The sequence below is a fragment of the Calypte anna genome, chromosome 2 (genome assembly GCF_003957555.1).
Source record: "Calypte anna isolate BGI_N300 chromosome 2, bCalAnn1_v1.p, whole genome shotgun sequence".
NCBI classification, from domain to species: Eukaryota; Metazoa; Chordata; class Aves; order Apodiformes; family Trochilidae; genus Calypte; species Calypte anna.
Window position 1 is genome coordinate 76,345,745 of NC_044245.1, and position 17,533 is coordinate 76,363,277.

At 43.5% G+C, this 17,533-nt stretch overlaps 1 protein-coding gene across 1 annotated transcript in view; it reads left to right on the forward strand.

Annotated features, from left to right (window-relative positions):
- Positions 1–3,217: 3,217 nt before the first annotated feature.
- Positions 3,218–17,533, forward strand: part of MYO10 (myosin X) — a 154,327-nt gene continuing 140,011 nt past the window's right edge. Inside the window, exon 1 of the mRNA XM_030444837.1 lies at positions 3,218–3,421. Within this exon, the coding sequence (XP_030300697.1) occupies positions 3,401–3,421 (21 nt within the window). The 5' untranslated portion in view covers positions 3,218–3,400. The remainder of the gene's footprint in view (positions 3,422–17,533) is intronic.

Below are 17,533 nucleotides of genomic sequence, written 5' to 3' on the forward strand. Positions count from 1 at the left end.
ACTTCAGAGCTAAGGAAGGAAGAGGTGTCTGCCTTTCACTGGACATTTTGGTCACATAAGGACTTTAGCAACTACTGGTAATGGTAAGAAAGACTAGAAAATCTGGGTGAAGGTGTGACCTGACCCATGTAATGCAACAAATTCAAGTGGGGAATGCTTGTAACAGTCTAACAGACTGGTTGAGAGTAAAGCAAATCTAGCAAATGCTGAGGCTGTACTGCACAGAGCAAGAGAGGGGCTGGGGGAAAGGGGACCACTGGCCTTCCATCCCATGATGGACCACCCACACCAGATGGGAAGACTTTTACATCCAGAGAGGAGTTTTCTCATCAGAGAGGTGGAGCTGAGCCTTCAGTCCACTCCTGGTCCTCACCCGAGCTGAAAACTGAGCTGGCTTGCACGTGTGCAGCTTCAAAAGGAAGTAATTTACCTTAGGCACACAATCAGTGAAGGAATTTCTACCCATTAAAAGAAAATTGGAGTGTAGAATTGGCCAAATCCCCAGATGTTCATAGATGTATGGAGCTTTGTATAGTTTTCTGTGGGGTTTTCCAAATTCCAAAACAATTGAATAAAATTAGCAAGAAACTAGTTTGGGACAATTTTCAGAGTGGGAAAATGAAACATGATGTTTTAAAACTCCTTTCCTGTGAAACACAGATGCTAGCACTTACAAACTGTGAGTGGGACTGACACAAGAAGACAAAGGAGGAGAGTTAGAAGCTTATTGGGGTGACCATACAGACTGCTCTTCTCTTTCCCTCTGCTCCCTAAGTCCCTCTTCCTAGCAGACCCCTCCTGCTTGTGCTTCTTTGCTTTGTTTTGCTTCTAAATCTTAATCAAAGTCTTAAGAGATTTACAGTTTTTGCAATACATCCACACCACAAGAGAATACTCATTCTTTCTGTGATATAGTTTTAGGCTGCATAAATCTGTTTTCTTCTAAGTTACTGAAAACTCATTAAAAAAAACAAAACAAAACAAAAAACAAACACACAAAAACCCCCAAACCAAACAAAAAAAAACCAACCAAAAAACCAACAACAAGCACAGGCTGCTCTTACTGGATTACATTCGAAGCATTCATTAATTCTGTTGCTGTGCTTCATAGACCTTAGTACATGCAATGCAGTAGCCAGACATCCATGTTACATTCCAATAGCTTGGTGTCAAAATAATCAGATGTAAAAAAAACCACAAAAACCCCCCTGTAATAAATACCCTGATCTGACTCAGCCCTCCTCAAATTAGAGTTTTTCTTAGTAGGAAAGCTTTCTGGAACAGAGATTGTGGAAAAAAATCCAACCAAACAAATCAAAACAAAACATTCCCCTGGTGTAACTTTGGAAGTGCAGTAGTTTGGCACAGTTACAGAGCTATTTGGGATTTATACTGCATAATCTACAGTGGAATAACTATTTAGACTAACTGTACTGCTAGTTCAATACTGTGTAGACAGTCGAATTCAGGGGAGATCCTCAGCAAACCTTGAGTTTTGAAGCAAGCATAGGAAGGTATGACCTGTATACCTAGGTGTAGAAACTAGGGGTCTGGCAAGAGAAGTGACACACCATGTCCCCCAAAAATCCCCTAGGCCATGACCTATGGGCTGTCTCCCAGCTGGGCTTGACAAGCTGCAACAGGGGTGTTGAGCTCTAATCAAGGAAGAAGTTGTTTCTGCTTTTGCAGCTGGGAGCAGCCCTAGCTGGCCATGGCAAGGCAAGCTGAGGGCAGCTGCTCATCTGTAGATGGCCATGTCCAAGGCAGCTGCCATCTTCCTGCAGATTTTCCTCTACTTTGTTCCTGTCTGACAAGGCAGGCAGCCACAGTCCCCACACAGGCTCTAACAGGTACCCATTCAACAGAAAGTCTCTCTTGTGCTGCTTTGTCCCAGCTTTAACTTCCACGGCAGAGCAGTTTGCCTGGATGTCACCCTGTAAGCCTGCAAGACCAGCAGAACCCCACTTTGGACATCATGTATCCCAAGTCAAACCTTTTTTACCTTCTCTCCTCTTTATACAGATTTATTTATTTATTTATTTATTTATTTATTACGTGACGGTGAAAGAAGAATAAGAATGCTTTTTTCCTAATGTAACATATGTATTCTTAAACTTGAGGGGTTTTATTTAGTGATGCTTGTTGTACTCTACATATTAGCTCCTGTGACACCTCAATAAAAAAAAAAAAGTCACACACTGATGATTATTTCTCATATCCAGGGCTTGTCTCCTGTCTCACTGCTCATATGACCAAGCTTCCAGAGCAATATTAGAATGCAACCTGCATACAAAAGACTGAATACTGTGTTAATTTTCTTTACGGATTTTTACGGATTAACTTTTTTTTTTTTTTTTTTTTTTTTTGTGCAGTTCTTTCTGTGAAGTGAATGAAATAGGCCCACATCTGCAAGATTTGGTTCTCCTTTCTCGTGTTCCTTGTGCTCACCATAAAGAAGGCGTACAAAATTACTAAGAAGAAATGCTTTCAAAAAATTAAGGATATATACCTGCTCTGCAGAAATGTAACAGACTAAAAAAGCAACGGAGCGAGCTGCTGGATGAAGCCCAGTGCATCCCTAGGAGCTGGCCCAAAAGGTATTTTCATCATATGCACGGTTCTCAGTACGAAGTGGTGGCTGTTGCAGGATGGATTTAGTAAAGGTACGGCTGTCAAGAGCCCGTGCATAAATTTGCCTCGAACCTGTAGGCAGCGGTAAGCCTGCAGGTATATATATTCTTTAAACGCCATATAACTTCCCCAGTAACTTTTGCTGCAGGGCGGCTCTTTGCATGGCTTTGTGTCGCAAAACGAGGGAGCAGAGCAAACCCGCAGACGTCCAGCGAGCCTCTGCCTCCCCCAACCCCGCCCCGGGCCGCCGATCCTTTCACTCTGCAGCTGGAGGCGACTTTCCGCGCCCCGCAACGCGACCCCCGGGACGCCCCTCGGTTCGGCGGCACAGGTCGGGTCGGGACGGAACCCGGGGGCCGCCCCGGGGGTCGCTGCTCGCGCTCCGGCTGGGGCGGGGCGGGGGCGCGGCTCAGCGAGGCGCAGGGAGCGGCGCGGCCCCGGCTCCGCCTCTGCCCTGCCGGGACGGGACGGGACGGGGCGGCCCCTGGCAGGAGCGGGCGGCGAGAGCCTCTTTCCTCCTCCCCCCTCCCTCTTCCTCCTCCTTCTCCTTTTTCTTACTCCCTCCCCTGGCTGCCAGAGGCGGCTATGCGCTGCCGGGACCGCCCGGGAGAGCGGCTCTGAGGGGGCGGGCGGACAAAGGCTGAGGGCTGGTGCCGGCGCTGGGGCGCGATGGAGCGGCGCGGCGGCTGAGGCTGCTTGGTGGAGCCGAACCTGGCCGGGCCGGGTGGCGGCACATGGTGTGCACCCGCGGGCGGGCCGAGGGGCTACCATGGACAACTTCTTGGCAGAGGTGAGTGCGGGTCGGCGGGTCTTTTTTCCCCCCTTCCTGCGATGTGGGATCGCTTTGTGGGGAAGGACTGGGCAGCAAGAGTGCAAGGAGCTGCCGAAAAGTGTCGTGTGTCTCCCCAGCGCCTGCAGCATGCAGGAGCAGACCTTCGGGGCTTCCTGAGCAGGGAGGAGAGCGGCTTTGTGCCCCTCACACCCCCTTTTCGGGCTTTTAGCGAGGGTGGAACCGAGGCCGCCGGGCTGGAGTGGAGGCTGCCGCCGGCTTTTTGCCGGGCAAGCGCTCGGCGCTAATTGGAGCTCATTAGAAGGGGCCGGGGCTGGAGGCGCCGGTACAGCGGTTTTGCCCGCCGGGCCGCCCGAGCCCCCGCCAACCCGCAGCGGTGAGGTCCCTGCGGGAAGCGTCTCCAGCTGCCCCGGGCTCCGGCGGGGCTGCTGCGGGTCCCTGCCGACCCTCCCGCCCCTTTTGCCGGTGGCGTGGCAGCCTCCGAAACCGTATCTTAGGGGAGAGCAAGGCGCTCCCTACGTGAAACCCGGGAGTGAACTTTTCCGCCTTGCATAGGCATATGGGGCTTCAAAGGATGGAGGTTTCAGAAGCAGGGCTGCTGTTAGGCAGCTTTCTTTTAAGGTCTCTTTATTAAAGTACACGTTATCAAGTATAGATAAAATCTTCCGATACGGAATGCAAAGTAATGAGGCTCAAGTCTTGAAAGTGCACTTTCAATGATAATGATAATGAGCTTTATCATTATCTCTTGAATCTTGACAATTTCATCGCGTTAGGTGAGGAAAACAACTCACTTACCTAAGGTATATGCAGAAATCAAAACTTGGATCCTCTTTTGGTCTAAAGTAACTGAAATTTGTACAACAGTATTTTACAAATCTGTTCAGCCTACCTAGTGCTGCCGCAGCCTTGGGAACATAAGGTGTCCTGTATTAATGCAGCAACTTCTGTGCCTGTGTTGTGCTTGCAGATTGCTGGCAAAGCCTGCATCTGGGTTGTGACTTCTGGTGACCGACTATGTGACTGCTGTAATCGTACCCCTTGCTGAAGCAGTTGCACGGTCAGGGTTGTAAGTACAGGCCAGGTGTTTTACGAGGCTGTGATTAAGCTGCAAAACTGTTCTTTGCCCTCCTCAAATAACTTCCCTCGTGTTCTCGTTTCTGTTGCTGCTCCCACAAAAAAAATGGGTGATCTGTTTACCGGAATGGTAATTAGTCAAATAAAAGAAGGTCACACACCTTACTGCTTGTTAGTTGTTCATTTGTCAGGCAACAAAAGTTCTGTCAAGTGCAACAAGAAGGAAGAAATACAGGATTAACTTTCAAAAACCTGGAGTAAAGTATTAATATTTTTTTTTCCTGTGGAGGATGTAGCCCTCACCTTTCAAAAGCTTGCAAGCCATGAGCAGTATGGTAGCATTAGCCTAGCCTTGCAGAATTAATCTGAAGAGTCATTCGCTCTGACACAGAGTACAGTAGCGTGCCCTACATAAAGGTGAAGAAGAGAGTTAATGGTTTTGACTCCTATATTAGCCAAAAGTACTTGCCCTGGAGAAAAAAGCAAGTAAATTTTGCCAGTCTGTGTTAGCATTTCAGCATGTATTTATGTTAATTTGTGGCTGCTGCATGCAGACTTTGATCTTTCTTAAGAACTCTTACTCCCTTTCAACATGTTGATATTACTTTAAAAGATCAGTAAATAGAGCACCTTGACTTTAATCCACATCCAGAGTCCCACCCATAGGTAGAAAACATTTTCCTTTCCTTACACTGGAGCGTACGTAAGTCTCGTGTGGGGAGCATAGGCACAATAGCAGAAATTTCAACTGGGCCAGACCCAGCCACCACAGAAAAACATCTGTTGAAGGCACTGGATTGAGCCCCTAGCTGGGATAATTTAATTTGTGAGAGGCAGACATCCTGCAGCTGCTCTTTACAAAAATATTTGCTGACTTATTCGAGAGAATTATTGTTCTCCCTCAAGTAAGTTGTAGTGTGCAGAAGAAGGAGGAAGCTGGATAAAAGGCACAGGTAACAGGCTCTGCTCCTGTTTGGCAATGACATGAGTGCACTGATACGTTTTGGGAGAAATGCTGTTAGGTGATTAGATTATGCAGGCACTTCATAGGGGTCATTCCTCAGTGTTACCAAGAAGCCTCTGCTGTGCTAGAGGCAGGGGTGTCTTCAGGTCTGGCTGTTATAGAAAAACACTGTACAACTAAAAGGTCTTATAGGAAAAAAAAAAATCTCTCCTACTATTTTTGCCGTATTTTTTCATAGCTTAGTGCTGATTATAACCTGCTGTCAGTATAGAATAGTGCTCACTGGAATGAAGTTAGGGAATTGGGTATGGTTCTGCTGGGGTGCAGAATGTGCCTGTTGCAGAAGAAGCAATTCTGGTGGGACTTGTCATCTTACATATGATGTGAGATAATGCCAAGCTCCTGTTGATCAGCTGATGTTGCCATCACCTGAGACTTAACAGCTTTTTGACTTCTCAATCTTCCTTTGCAATTTCCTTCCTTTGCTATTGCTTATATGGCTTTTATTTTTCTAGGATGACAAGTGGTTGTATCTGTCTCCAGAAGAGCCTTGATCTCCATTCCTACCCCAGTTTCTAACTCAGCCAATTAAAAAAAAACAAAAACAGAACAATTAAGAGTCAGCCCTGGAACTTGCTCCCCACAATGCTTTCATTGCTGCAAGAGACTAAAGTAATTATAAAGTCTCATTCTAAATACAAAGAAGTTCTGAGCTTTTAAAAAAAAACTATTTGGGCTGTCAGTTATCTGTGCTATCTTTTGTTGTTTGAAAGAAGGTTGGTGATGGAATTGTAACTTTTTCAGTGTATTTACAGTCATACTTTCACGTATGAAAATGTTAAAACTGATAGACATCCTGGAGATCCGTACTTGGAAATATAAGTATGGATGTGTGTAATAAAGCCATTTGACTGCATTGCTCAAAATAGCCTGAAAAAAAATGTTCCCATATGTTTTACCAGCAGTTTTGGTTCTTTAAGGGAGCATTCTCCTTGTGGTAGCTGAGGTCGGACTTCTCTGTTCCAGTGAGAGGGCATCCATGCTAAAAGGGGATGTATGTCATGAGGGAGAGAGAAGAGCCATCTCACAGTGAGAAGGAACACAAGGATGTCTCGCACAAAAAGGGCAGGAGAGGGAAGCTTGCACTGCCTCTTCAGCATCTTAAGTTCCCAAGCAGTGCATACCAGAGCAGCTGGGGAAGTGGATGTAGAGGTCAAGTTCATCTTCTGATGTTGCTCTGTGTGCATGGCGTGTGGCACTGAACCATGGTTTTATTCCTTGTCACAGAAGGAGTGTTGTGGGTGCTAGCCCAGCTAAGGTCTGAGTGTGGTTGAGGTTAGTGGGGACTTCAGGAAGTCATCTTGTCCAAACCTGCCCTCTAATCTGGTGGTCATGGTGCTCAGCTCTGGGGACTGGGCAGCACTGCCAGCCTGTACAAAGGATTATATTCCACCCTTCCCTCCTTAATTTCCACAACTCGGAGATGGAAAAACAACTCAATTTCCTGTCTTCTCTCTAGCATGTCTGGGTAGATGGTGTTCAAGAGCATTACAAAAGCACCAGCGTCATCATTAGAAGTCCAGAAGATGTTTTTCTAAAGTTACACACATTTGCTGGGAACTGTGGGGTAGCCTCTTGTGAGGCACTGCAGTTACTGTGTCTTGAATGGGGTTTTTTTTTAACAACACTGCTGGTATCTTGAGTTCAAAATTATTTCCTTCATTTCTGCTTTCCACTGTTGAACATATTTGCTTGTGTATACTGTTTGAAGGGCAGAGCTCCCAGCGTGTGTCCTGAAGGAGCTAGTGTTGAACTTCCCTCTGGGGGAAGGATATGGGGCAAAAATCAATTCTGAGGCTTTGAACTTAGCTTCAGGGGAGCTGTCAGCAGTGATAGCTGCCGAGCCTATAAGCTCTTATTTTGGATATCCAGCTCGTGGCAAATTTTTCCTTCAGACTCCTGAGCCACAGAGTTTGGAAGATCGCTGCCTGCCAGTGCAGAGTGCTTCATGGAGAGCTTGGAAAAGCCCATTGCCCCCTACAACTGCAAGACATGGCACTGCCAAGCTACTGCCCTCCAAGTGAAAATCTGGTGATACTTACAAATTTCAGCCTTTATACATGAGGGTTTGGGCTGTGCGGTGTAGTCTACAGCTTTAGAACAATCTTGGAGGTCTCCTAGCTTATGTTAAAAGTGTTTCACTGATAGCACAAGTGTGGGTTTTTATGTTCCAGCTTGTGATATTGATGTAGCCTACAGCAGCAAAGTGGTGTGTCAGACCCTTAAGTAATGGCATAAAGGTTACATTTCTGGAGGACTTCTGAGCACCGAAGCCATGCCAAGTGGGATCGGTGCCTCTTTTGGCTGTTGACATTGGCTGCATTTTCTGAAGTTTCTGGGTTGTGGCTCCTTCTCACATTCACTTCTGTTTGGTTGGGTTTTTTTTTAAAAGGTGGTGGTTGTTTTGTCAACAGTTATTTTTAGGTTAATTAGAGAGCATTATGGTTTGAGCAGAAGATTCGAGGGACTTGGGACTACTTTACGAAGTCAGAAAGCAAAGAAACTTTCTGTAGATTTATTTCTGTAAGTTGCAAAATCCCATCTGGGCTCATCATTATCACATCATTGTTATTGCCTACTACATGTACTTACATGTACTGAACATGTGCCTTTTGTAACGGGGATCTGTGCAACTGAGACACAGTCACTGTCACCAGGTTGAAGCCTAGCAGCCCTGCTGACACCACTAACACTGTAAAATGACACAAGAATTCTCTTAAATCTGCAAAATACATAATGATTGCAATTGGCAACAAAGGCTCTACATTGTGCAGGGTCAGCTCGAGGTTTTTTAGGTATGTTCTGTCAGACTCCAACCAAAGGAGAGCTATGACACACACCACACCACACCCCCCCCCAACAGTTACAGGCTTTTTTTTCCATTTTCTGGTCTCACCTCACTGAAATTATTACTTTTTTTCTTTCTGCTCTTTTTCCTAATTGTATGTTTGTGTCAGCACTTTGTGTGCCAGCTATTTTGTTCTAACCTGATTTTTTTCTTTGTGTGTTTGTATTTGGTGAACCGTGTGAATGGGTGTGCAGGTTGCAAAGCTCTTTGCTGTTTTTTATTATTTGAGATTTTTGTTGGGTTTTTTGTTGTTGGTTTTTTTGTGTGTGTGTGTTTTGGGTTTGGTTTTATTTTTTGTGTTTTGTTTGTTTGTTTGTTTTTTGAGCTGTTGGACAGCCTGCCTGGTACAAGGGAATTGTGTTTGAAAGCATGACCAGTCCCAACTTATTTTTGAAGCTGAGAGGCACAGGCTTTTATTAGAAATGCTCCATGTTTTTTTCCATGATTCTTCAGAGACAGGAGAGGACCACTTTGGAGGAGAGAGGGAAGCAGAAAGGAAAGGGAGCTTGAGCTTTCTGTGTTGTTTGGAGAGTTTAATGCACTGGTCCTTGTGGGTAACCTGAGAAACTCTGCAACCTTTCAATGCTCTTGTTGCCCCAGCATGCAGGAAAAGATGGGAGGAAATGTTTGGGGCCCTTTACCAACAATTATGCTTCGACTTGGCTCAGTTGTATCATGTTGCACTTTCACTGTGGGGATTTTATCTGAATCTTGGGTCTCAGCTTGGTAACACCAGAAACCTCTCATGGAGCTTTTTTTTTTTTGCCTTGTAGAAGATGGCTTGAGAAAAACTGGTAGGTCCAAGTGGTGATTCTGTGTTTGAATGTGTGTGTGTATTTGTGTAGTGTCACTGTATTTGCTCAGAACAAAGCCAGACCTAATATCTAGCAAATGTCTTTTTGGTCTTTGGAGTGGATACAGCCCCAGTGAAAGGAACCACAGTGTCCTGTGAGGGTTGGGAGCAGCATCTCATCATTGAGAGCCACCAGTATCCAGCTTGCATCCCAGGAAGCCAACTTTATCCTGGGATGCATCAAAAGAAATGTGGCCAGCAGGTCAAGGGAAATGATTCTCCTCCTTTACTCTGCTCTACTGAGACCCCACCTGTAGTTCTATGTCCAGTTCTGGAGCCCTCAAGGAAGGACATGGAGCTGTTGCAGTGAGTCCAGAGGAGGGCCACCACTGTCAGGGGGCTTGAGAACCTCTCCTGTGAAGGTGAACTGTGAGTTGGGTTTTTTCAGCCTGGAGAAGAGAAGGTGGCCCAGAGCTAGGTGCTGTTTTCCTTTGCAGCCATGTGACTGCTTTTCAGTCTAGCCTTCTTTATTTGGCAGAAAACTTGAAAATTTTTTTGTTTGTTTGATTGAAACCTCAAGCATGAGTGATGTTGGAGGAATTTGATACGTGTTTTTCCCTGTTGAATATCCTACTAGGAACAGACCCGATTTTTGTTCAGGTTTTGAAGCATGGCAGAAACTGGTGTGTTTGGCTTTACCGAGCAGTTAACATTTCCATTTTGTGTAAACTCTTGTACAGATAAGTTTAACACAATTTATGGGTGAGATCTTGTAATTTTTCCTAGTGAGCAATTCTGTACTTAGTTATTTTTTGCTAAGAAGGAGCAGTCATAATCAGAAATTTCAGAAAACTGAAGAGCACTCCAAGCATTTTAAAAGCTTGAGAAAAGATTTGCAGTTCACTCTTTTGCATTGAAGGAAGTCTTCAAAAGTGAAAGGTTGTGGTCACTTCTATGGTTTTCTGGACTTGCAGTGAAAATTCAGATCTAATGTGTCTTAGGGTGGATTTCTTTTGTGTCTCAGTGGCGCGGCCTCTGGTGGGTAAATTTAAGCACTTTGGAGCAGAGCCTAGATGTGAGTGTCAGTGTGATGCTTTTTACTCCTTTCAGGATTAATGGCATGCTGAAGGAAAACATCCTGGAGGACAGACTTTCTCCATGTCCTATACCATTCAGTGGCCTGCCAGGTTTCAGAGTTGAACAGGGTTCCTGTACTTTTATGTAAATATAATTCAGCAAATACTTTTTAGTGCATACTTAAATGGGCTGCAGTGGGATGTTTTGCCTAGTTTATGGTATCAGACTTCCTTTTCTTTCAATGTAGATATTTCGTATCTTGTGGAGAGCTTCACTATGGATTTTTGAATAAATATTAAGCAAAGGTGAATATTGAAGAAATCTTTTTGATGGGTTAAATCCTTGGGTGAAATTATCTGCCGTTTGGTTTGGTTTGGTTCCCAGTGAGCAAAGGGGAAAGACAAAAGGGGAGCCCAGCAGGCAGACTTCAGGAATCAAGCTGTGCCTTTGCTTGTGGCCCTGGATGATGGCATGCATGAGGTGAATGGCTGTGCTGGGGCACTCTGGAAATAAAAAGCTAAATGCATTTTGTTCATGTTACCTCTTCCTATATATCCTTGGGAAACTATTTATAATCCTTTATTACACGTCAGTGGTCCAAGAGTGTGTTAGTATCAAGTCTCTATTTTGTTTTGGAGAATGCCCTTCTGGGAAATGCCATAAGGATACCTTAGCAGAGGAAAATGTTTGATTGTTGCTTTTTCCCCTGGGGACAAAACTGTATTCCCACCCTGACCAAGTTTTCCCAAGGGCTTTTCATCATAGGATCTGTCTCTATACTGGGGTAGCTGTTAAAAGTACTGAGAGTTCTCAGGATTGACTTTGGTGCCTGTAGCACAACCTTGGGTAAGGACCTGAGTCTTACTTGGTTGAGGAGTGCTAGCTGCCCTTAACTCCAGTGGGAATAATGAAGCTAAGTGTTTGTGAAAGATGTTATTGAAGTTAACGCCCCAAGCCCCTTGGCCCTCTTTCTCCCTTTTTGTCTTAGAGAGTTTCAAAAGACTTACAAAAATTCATTTCAATGAGCTTTTCAGCATATGGAGAAAACATTTCTGTAGTTCTTGAAACGATGCTGGATTGTGAAGGTGGTGCAACTGGCAAGCCTAGACTGACTTTGATGTTGTGCACTGCATGTGTCTATTACCCTTCTTCCTGACCTTGCCAACAGAAATGCAGGATTTACAGATTCTCACGCCTCTCCTTTGCATTCAGCCCTAGTTTTGGGGACAGAAGATAAGAAAAGTTTATTCCTTGTTTTGAAGAAGTATTGCTGTTTACAGCATTAACGGAAATGGATTATTGGTTCTATTTTAGTTGTTTCTGTTTAGTGTTCCCCTAAAATGTTTACTCAGATGAAGTTAAATATATTTGTTAAGAGAATAGGATTGTTTTTCTTATCAAGTTGTTTATCCTGAGGCGAAGTCAAATCTCTTTGTTTAGTGTACCCATCTGGTTTACAGAAGCAGTGGAAATAATTTCTATTTGACCATTTTAGTGGATCAAAACCCAACTGTGTATCTTGGTCAGGGTGTACTTTATTTGCTTCAGAAAGGAGCCAAGTTGGCGGGACACGAGAGTTCATGTTGGGACAAGGAGCAGACACCAATTCTGTAGGTCAGACTTCTTGCTTTGTTGGCCATCATCTTGGATCTCTTCCCCATATTAAGTATAGACTGTGGTTTTGTGATGAGGGTTTATCTCCTCATTACAGCTTTCTGGTGATGGGAACAGTGGGTAGGTTTGTTTGGTGTGTGCAATCAGTTAGCGTATTCCCTGGAAGAAAATGAGAGCGGTGCTTACAGCAGGGCTTTGAAGGGTGGCATTTCCTGCTGCTTTTCAGGCTGTGTACCAGGAGGAGTGTTGGATGAAGCGAGCCCTTTGTTGTTGAAACTCCCAGAGTCAGAATCTGCTGCGTGATACTTGATAAGCTATTTCAAGGAATAAACACATGTAGCAAATCTGAACTGGAAATTATAACTTTCACAACAGCATGCACATGCACACCTCCTCCTGCAGTTACATTTTTAATATTCTGCGCACAGAATATGGGAAGTTTTGACAGATGGCAGATGGGATTTTGGCATAAAGTTGCACAGTGCTTGCAGCGAAAGGGTGATTCTCTGTTTTGTGTTGCTTTTAAGAATCTCTGCTCCAAACGTCTGTGTTGCTATTGCACCATTTCTGCCATCATTTTGCTCTGGTAATTCAGTACCTTAAATGACTCTAGTCCTGGTGCATTAGTAATCTCCCTGAGTTTTTTTGTAGAGAAGCCCATGAATAAACTTAATTGTAATGTAATGAAATTATTGAATAAAACTTTTACTGTATACCCTTACACTTCACCTTTGTACCACGCGGTTAAGGAGTAGATAACCATCAGTACTTGTGGAGGATAGAAGGTGGTACCCATATCTTTGCATTTTCTTGTGAGCATACAGGTGCTTTGTCAGTGGCTTGCTCCTTGGCAATAGTTACTGGGGTGCTTGAATTCAAAAGGAAAATGTTAAGACATTGGATCCTTTTTCTTTGGGTAGTTATTCAGCATTTACTGTGTTTCAGGTGTTTCTTGAGTCAGGCAAATACAAAATTCAATCCTGAATTTTGATTTTGTGAATTGTGTGCTACTCACAAAGATGCTCCTTTATATTGCTTGCAGATATTTGATCTGAAAAATGCAGAGTCCCTTTATGCAGTTAGAGAAGGCACAAAAGCTTTGCTGTTTTCCTGGGATGTTTTTTCCTTTTGTTTTTTTTTCTTTTTGTCTGCTGGAAAACAGAGTTTTTGGTAGGCAACAAGAACTGTGGCTGTTGCAGAGCGGAGGGCTCCGTCTCCTGCTCTGTATGTAGCTGTGAGTCATCTCTCATTGGGAGAGGAGAGAGGGTGCAGGGTAATCAGTGGCTAAATCGAAGGGGCAAGAAGGGCCAGATAACAATGCTGGACAGGATAATGATGTCTAATAGCTACTGCTTTAAAATGTACAAATTAAGGGGGTTTTGTTGTTTTGCAATTCCTGCCAAAGTCTGCTAATAATCTTCTGTTCCTGTCCTGAGGCGAGATGGATTTTTTTCTAGATAGAGTTTTTGAGTGTATATTTTCTGGTTGGGTCATGGGTATTATAAATGCCAACACCTTGGAAAGCTTTGCTTTTTAGGATTGTCTTTTTAAATCTTTTTCTTTTTTTGGTGGTGTGGACCAATGTTGTGCTTCTAGATAGTTTCACATAGGCTTATGGGAGAAATCTGGGGTTATTCTCAAGAAAGCTACAGTAATGTCCTGAAAAATAGGACTTTGACATCTGTTAGTACAGCTCCATTGGTGGCAATAAGATTGTAGTAAAATTTTACCTTCTTAGTTGTATTGACATGGAGATTCCTACTTTACTTTTGTTGTAGTGTGATCATCTTTTCCCCTAGTTTTGTTCTAGATGCTGTACCAAAGTAACTGGCAATCTGTGGGCGGTCCTGTCTCTCCAGAAGAGCAGTAGTGGTGCTACCACTTGCTCTTCAGGAAGCAGCTGGATTTTTATGAGATCTTTGGGGAAATGTCAAGAGATCTGTGTCACATGTTGAGAGCTTTACCCAAAACTGCCAGAGGCAGCTGGTGCTTGCAACCACTGAGAAGTCTGCTTTTTACATCTTCACACATGGTATGGTCTGAGACCAATTGAAAGCTTGGATGCTCCTTGCATGTGATTTCAAAAAGAAAATGCTGCATCCATAAACTCAAAGCTATGGTTGTATAAGCTGCCACTTCTTTTATGTGTGTGTATGTTTATTTAGCTTGCTGATATTTTATTGTACTCCAGCTGCAGTGCTGTGTGATGTTGCTTCCTTTCCGTATTACCCAATGAAGAGGATGAGGGGTGAGAGAATAATACCTTCTACCTTTTGCTGGTGCCCATCTAAATATAATATTTGTGCCTTCTTTTTGTATTAGCCTGTTCTTTGTTAATGTTGATGTTACCTGGTGCTCCTGTATATTGCACATGGATTTTTTCTGTTTCTTGAATTTCAGTAAATTATTGGTTGCAACTGAAGTAATGTCTGCATAGGAGGAAACATATGACAAGGAATTGCTTCAGGATTATATAAAAGCAAAAAAAAAAAAAAAAAAAAAAAAAAAAAAAAAAAAAAAAAAAGCAATTGGTTTGTGTATCTGCTCACTCTTTCTGGGTTTTATAAATGGAATAAACTAAAACAGTTGAAAAAAATTCTATTTCAGTGACCTGGGAAGTTTATTGACAGCTCAAAAGCCAACCTGAGCAAAACTAAGAAAAACATCTGAATAGCTGAAAGAAAAAATTCCAGGCTGGAAAGGTGGTTTGTTGAGGAGAAAAAAAAAAAACAAACTTCAGAAGTGGTAACCATTAGTGGCTATAAATAGAGAGTTACTCATTTAGGCTCTCAGATGGATAAAGGAGAGATTGTTCCAGTTTTTCATCCATGTGGTAGAAAGTAAGGTATGTCAAGCCCTGCAGTTTTTTTCATATAGCTTTAAAAATAGCTGCACTTGTGCTGATTTCTGCTCAAAGAAAGGTCTTCGAGTATATTTGCATTAAGTGGCAAAAACTGTTCCCAGTCTGAAATAAATACATCAATTTATGAATCAGTCTGCTTTTATTAAGTTGCATTCCTTGCAGAGCAGTGTCTCCAATCTGTCAGTACATTTAAATTTTTTATAAAACACTGATTTTTCTTCTAAACCAACACTTGTAATTGTGTGAGCAATATGGAAACTGTATAGAGGAGTAGCTAATGTGTACCTAGTGCTTCAGTAGGTCTTGTCTTTTGGAAAATAAAACCTGGTTTGCAGCGTTGTAAAGGAGCAGGCTGACTGGATTCCTCAGGGATGGAGGTGTGTGAGGTGGTGGTGAGGAGGATGCCAGTGTGCTGAGACTGCCTCAGGGACCCTGGGAGAACCCTGATGACCCTGGGCCCTCTGTGGAGTTTAGGAGTGGCTTTGGAGGGGAGGCAGGTTTTCCTAGTTTCCAGGTGCTGGGGTTAACCTTTTCCAGAGAGGCACCCTGAGCAGTCTCTGTTGTTGGGTTTCTTGAACTGCATATGGCATTGAGCCCACGAATTACATTTTATTTCAAAGTCTTTGTTTAAAGCAGCAGCTACCTTTTACACTCAGCTGTGTATTTCAGCCTAATTAAGTGAGGAGCTTGGAGGCTTGCATGAATAATAATTAACCTGTCTTTGATTTTACTGGTGCAGAACTGGGACGTTTGTCTTCAGATATAGATTTTTTCTGCCTTGATTTTGACCGACCAAGTATTGACACTTGTGTCCCCTTTCCCCTTCAATGCCAAGTGTTTCTGTGGACACATTACACTTCTTAGGCTCCTTTGGAAGGTAATTTTAAAGATTCAGTGTTCTTGGGCTTATCCTGAGTCAGAAGTTTGGTGTTGAGTGTACTACTTGCATGCTTCCTGTGTGCATTTTGAACAGCAGCTCTCTGGTGGCCCAGAGGGCTGTTACAAAGGTCTCTCTTGAACTGGGGGTGAGGTGAGCAGATCATTCTCTGTCTGTGAGCTTTGCTTCTCTTATCAGCAGATGTTGGCAGTTTTCAAACAAGTGGCTGTGATAGCAACTTCTGGCTGGGCAGGAGGGGGAGGTTGTTGGCAAAGGAAAGGTGTGCAGGTGGCTAGGTTTAAAGGTGCAGGAGAGTTTTACTGAAAGTTTTGGTGGCCTGTAGTTATGCTATTCCATCATGAAGCTGATGAACCCAAAGTAAGCAATGGGTGAAAGTACTGAAGCTTGGGTTTCTAAAGTTTGGTGGCTTCACTTGCATATCAGGATGTGTAACATTTTCCATGAGTATTTAACTCTTGATGGTGCTCTGCTTAACAACCTTGATTCAACAAATTCATTTATCTTAGGATGAATGTGGGACATACATTCACCTGAATTAAAGAAGAGTCTTTATGTATTTAATTGTGTTGTGAAATACCTTGTTGTTTTGGCTTCTAGCTGGTTAGAAGTGACCTGGCTTCCAACACATCATAGTCCCAGCTTGCCCTGGGAGCATTAATGGATGTACAGAGAATATGTTCCTGACCATGACGGAGAAGGTTAGACGAAATGATCTTTACAACTTTGCAATCCAAACCATTCTGACCCTGTGAACACTATCCTTGTTGGCACTCAGGAAACCCTCAAAACTGCACTTAATACTAACCAGTCACAATGCCTGAAATCCAGTAGGTAACTAATGCTGATCTTGGTAGAAATTAACCAGTAGTGATTGTGGTTCAAGCAGTAGCTTCTGCAGAGCTGCTCTCACTCAAGTGCCCCCAGAAGAGCCCTTCTGCATCGCTGCTGTGGGTCATAGTGGGAAAATATCCCCATGCAAAGTGTGCTGTTGCCTCAGCCCCTTCTTGCCCCTGGCTGCTGCTGTGGCCTCTTCAGCCATGTCCGCACCTCGGGGACAAGGGCAGGAGGTCTCTGACACAATTGGATCTCTGTGCTCTCTGCACAGATGCAGCTTTGTTAACAAATGACTTGTCTAACTTGCTACTGTTTTTTAATCCATCTCAGGATCATTGTTACATTTATTGGTATGTTGACTGTAGAGCTGCTGTTACTGCAGAAGTGTTCCTGGAAATTAGAGGTTTTTTAATTTCTAATTAATTATAATTTTTTTAATGAAGCCATCGAGCCATCTCCTTACTGGTGCAATGCGTGGCATCTGTTGAGGGAAGAGCATTTACCACCAATGACTTTTTTTGTGGAGATATTCAGAACTGACTGTGAAATTCTGTAGAGGATTTTTTTGCTCTTTAGGAAGTTGTCCTTAAGAGATGATCCGGTTTGGAAGAGTGCACACATTGCTACCATATTAGCCCACAGAAGGCTGAGTTTAAGTGATGCTTCCTTTAATTTAGTGGAAAGAAAGCAGAGAGCAGTTTACAAAGTCAGGGCTAGAGGAGAGTGTCTTGTGATTCCTAACTGTTGAAGAAACTGAATTGTGCTAGGACTGAATAGAAGTAATTACATGTCATCTGTGACCTTCAGGCACCAAGTGGTATCCTGAGAGTTGCTGTTAAGAATAAAAAAAGGTTTTTAAGTTGACAGCATTGTGTATAATATAGACTCTAGGAAGAATTGGACAAGGATCTCTACTGAAAATGAGAAGGAATGAGCTGTGTGTGACATGTATTATTATGTAAAGCAGTAACTGAATTTTACAGGGCAAGTTATGTTCAACACCTGTGGTATAGCCCTGTCTGTGTTACTTGCACATCCACCTTGGGGAATGGTGGGTGTGGATATATGCTTACACAGGGTGATT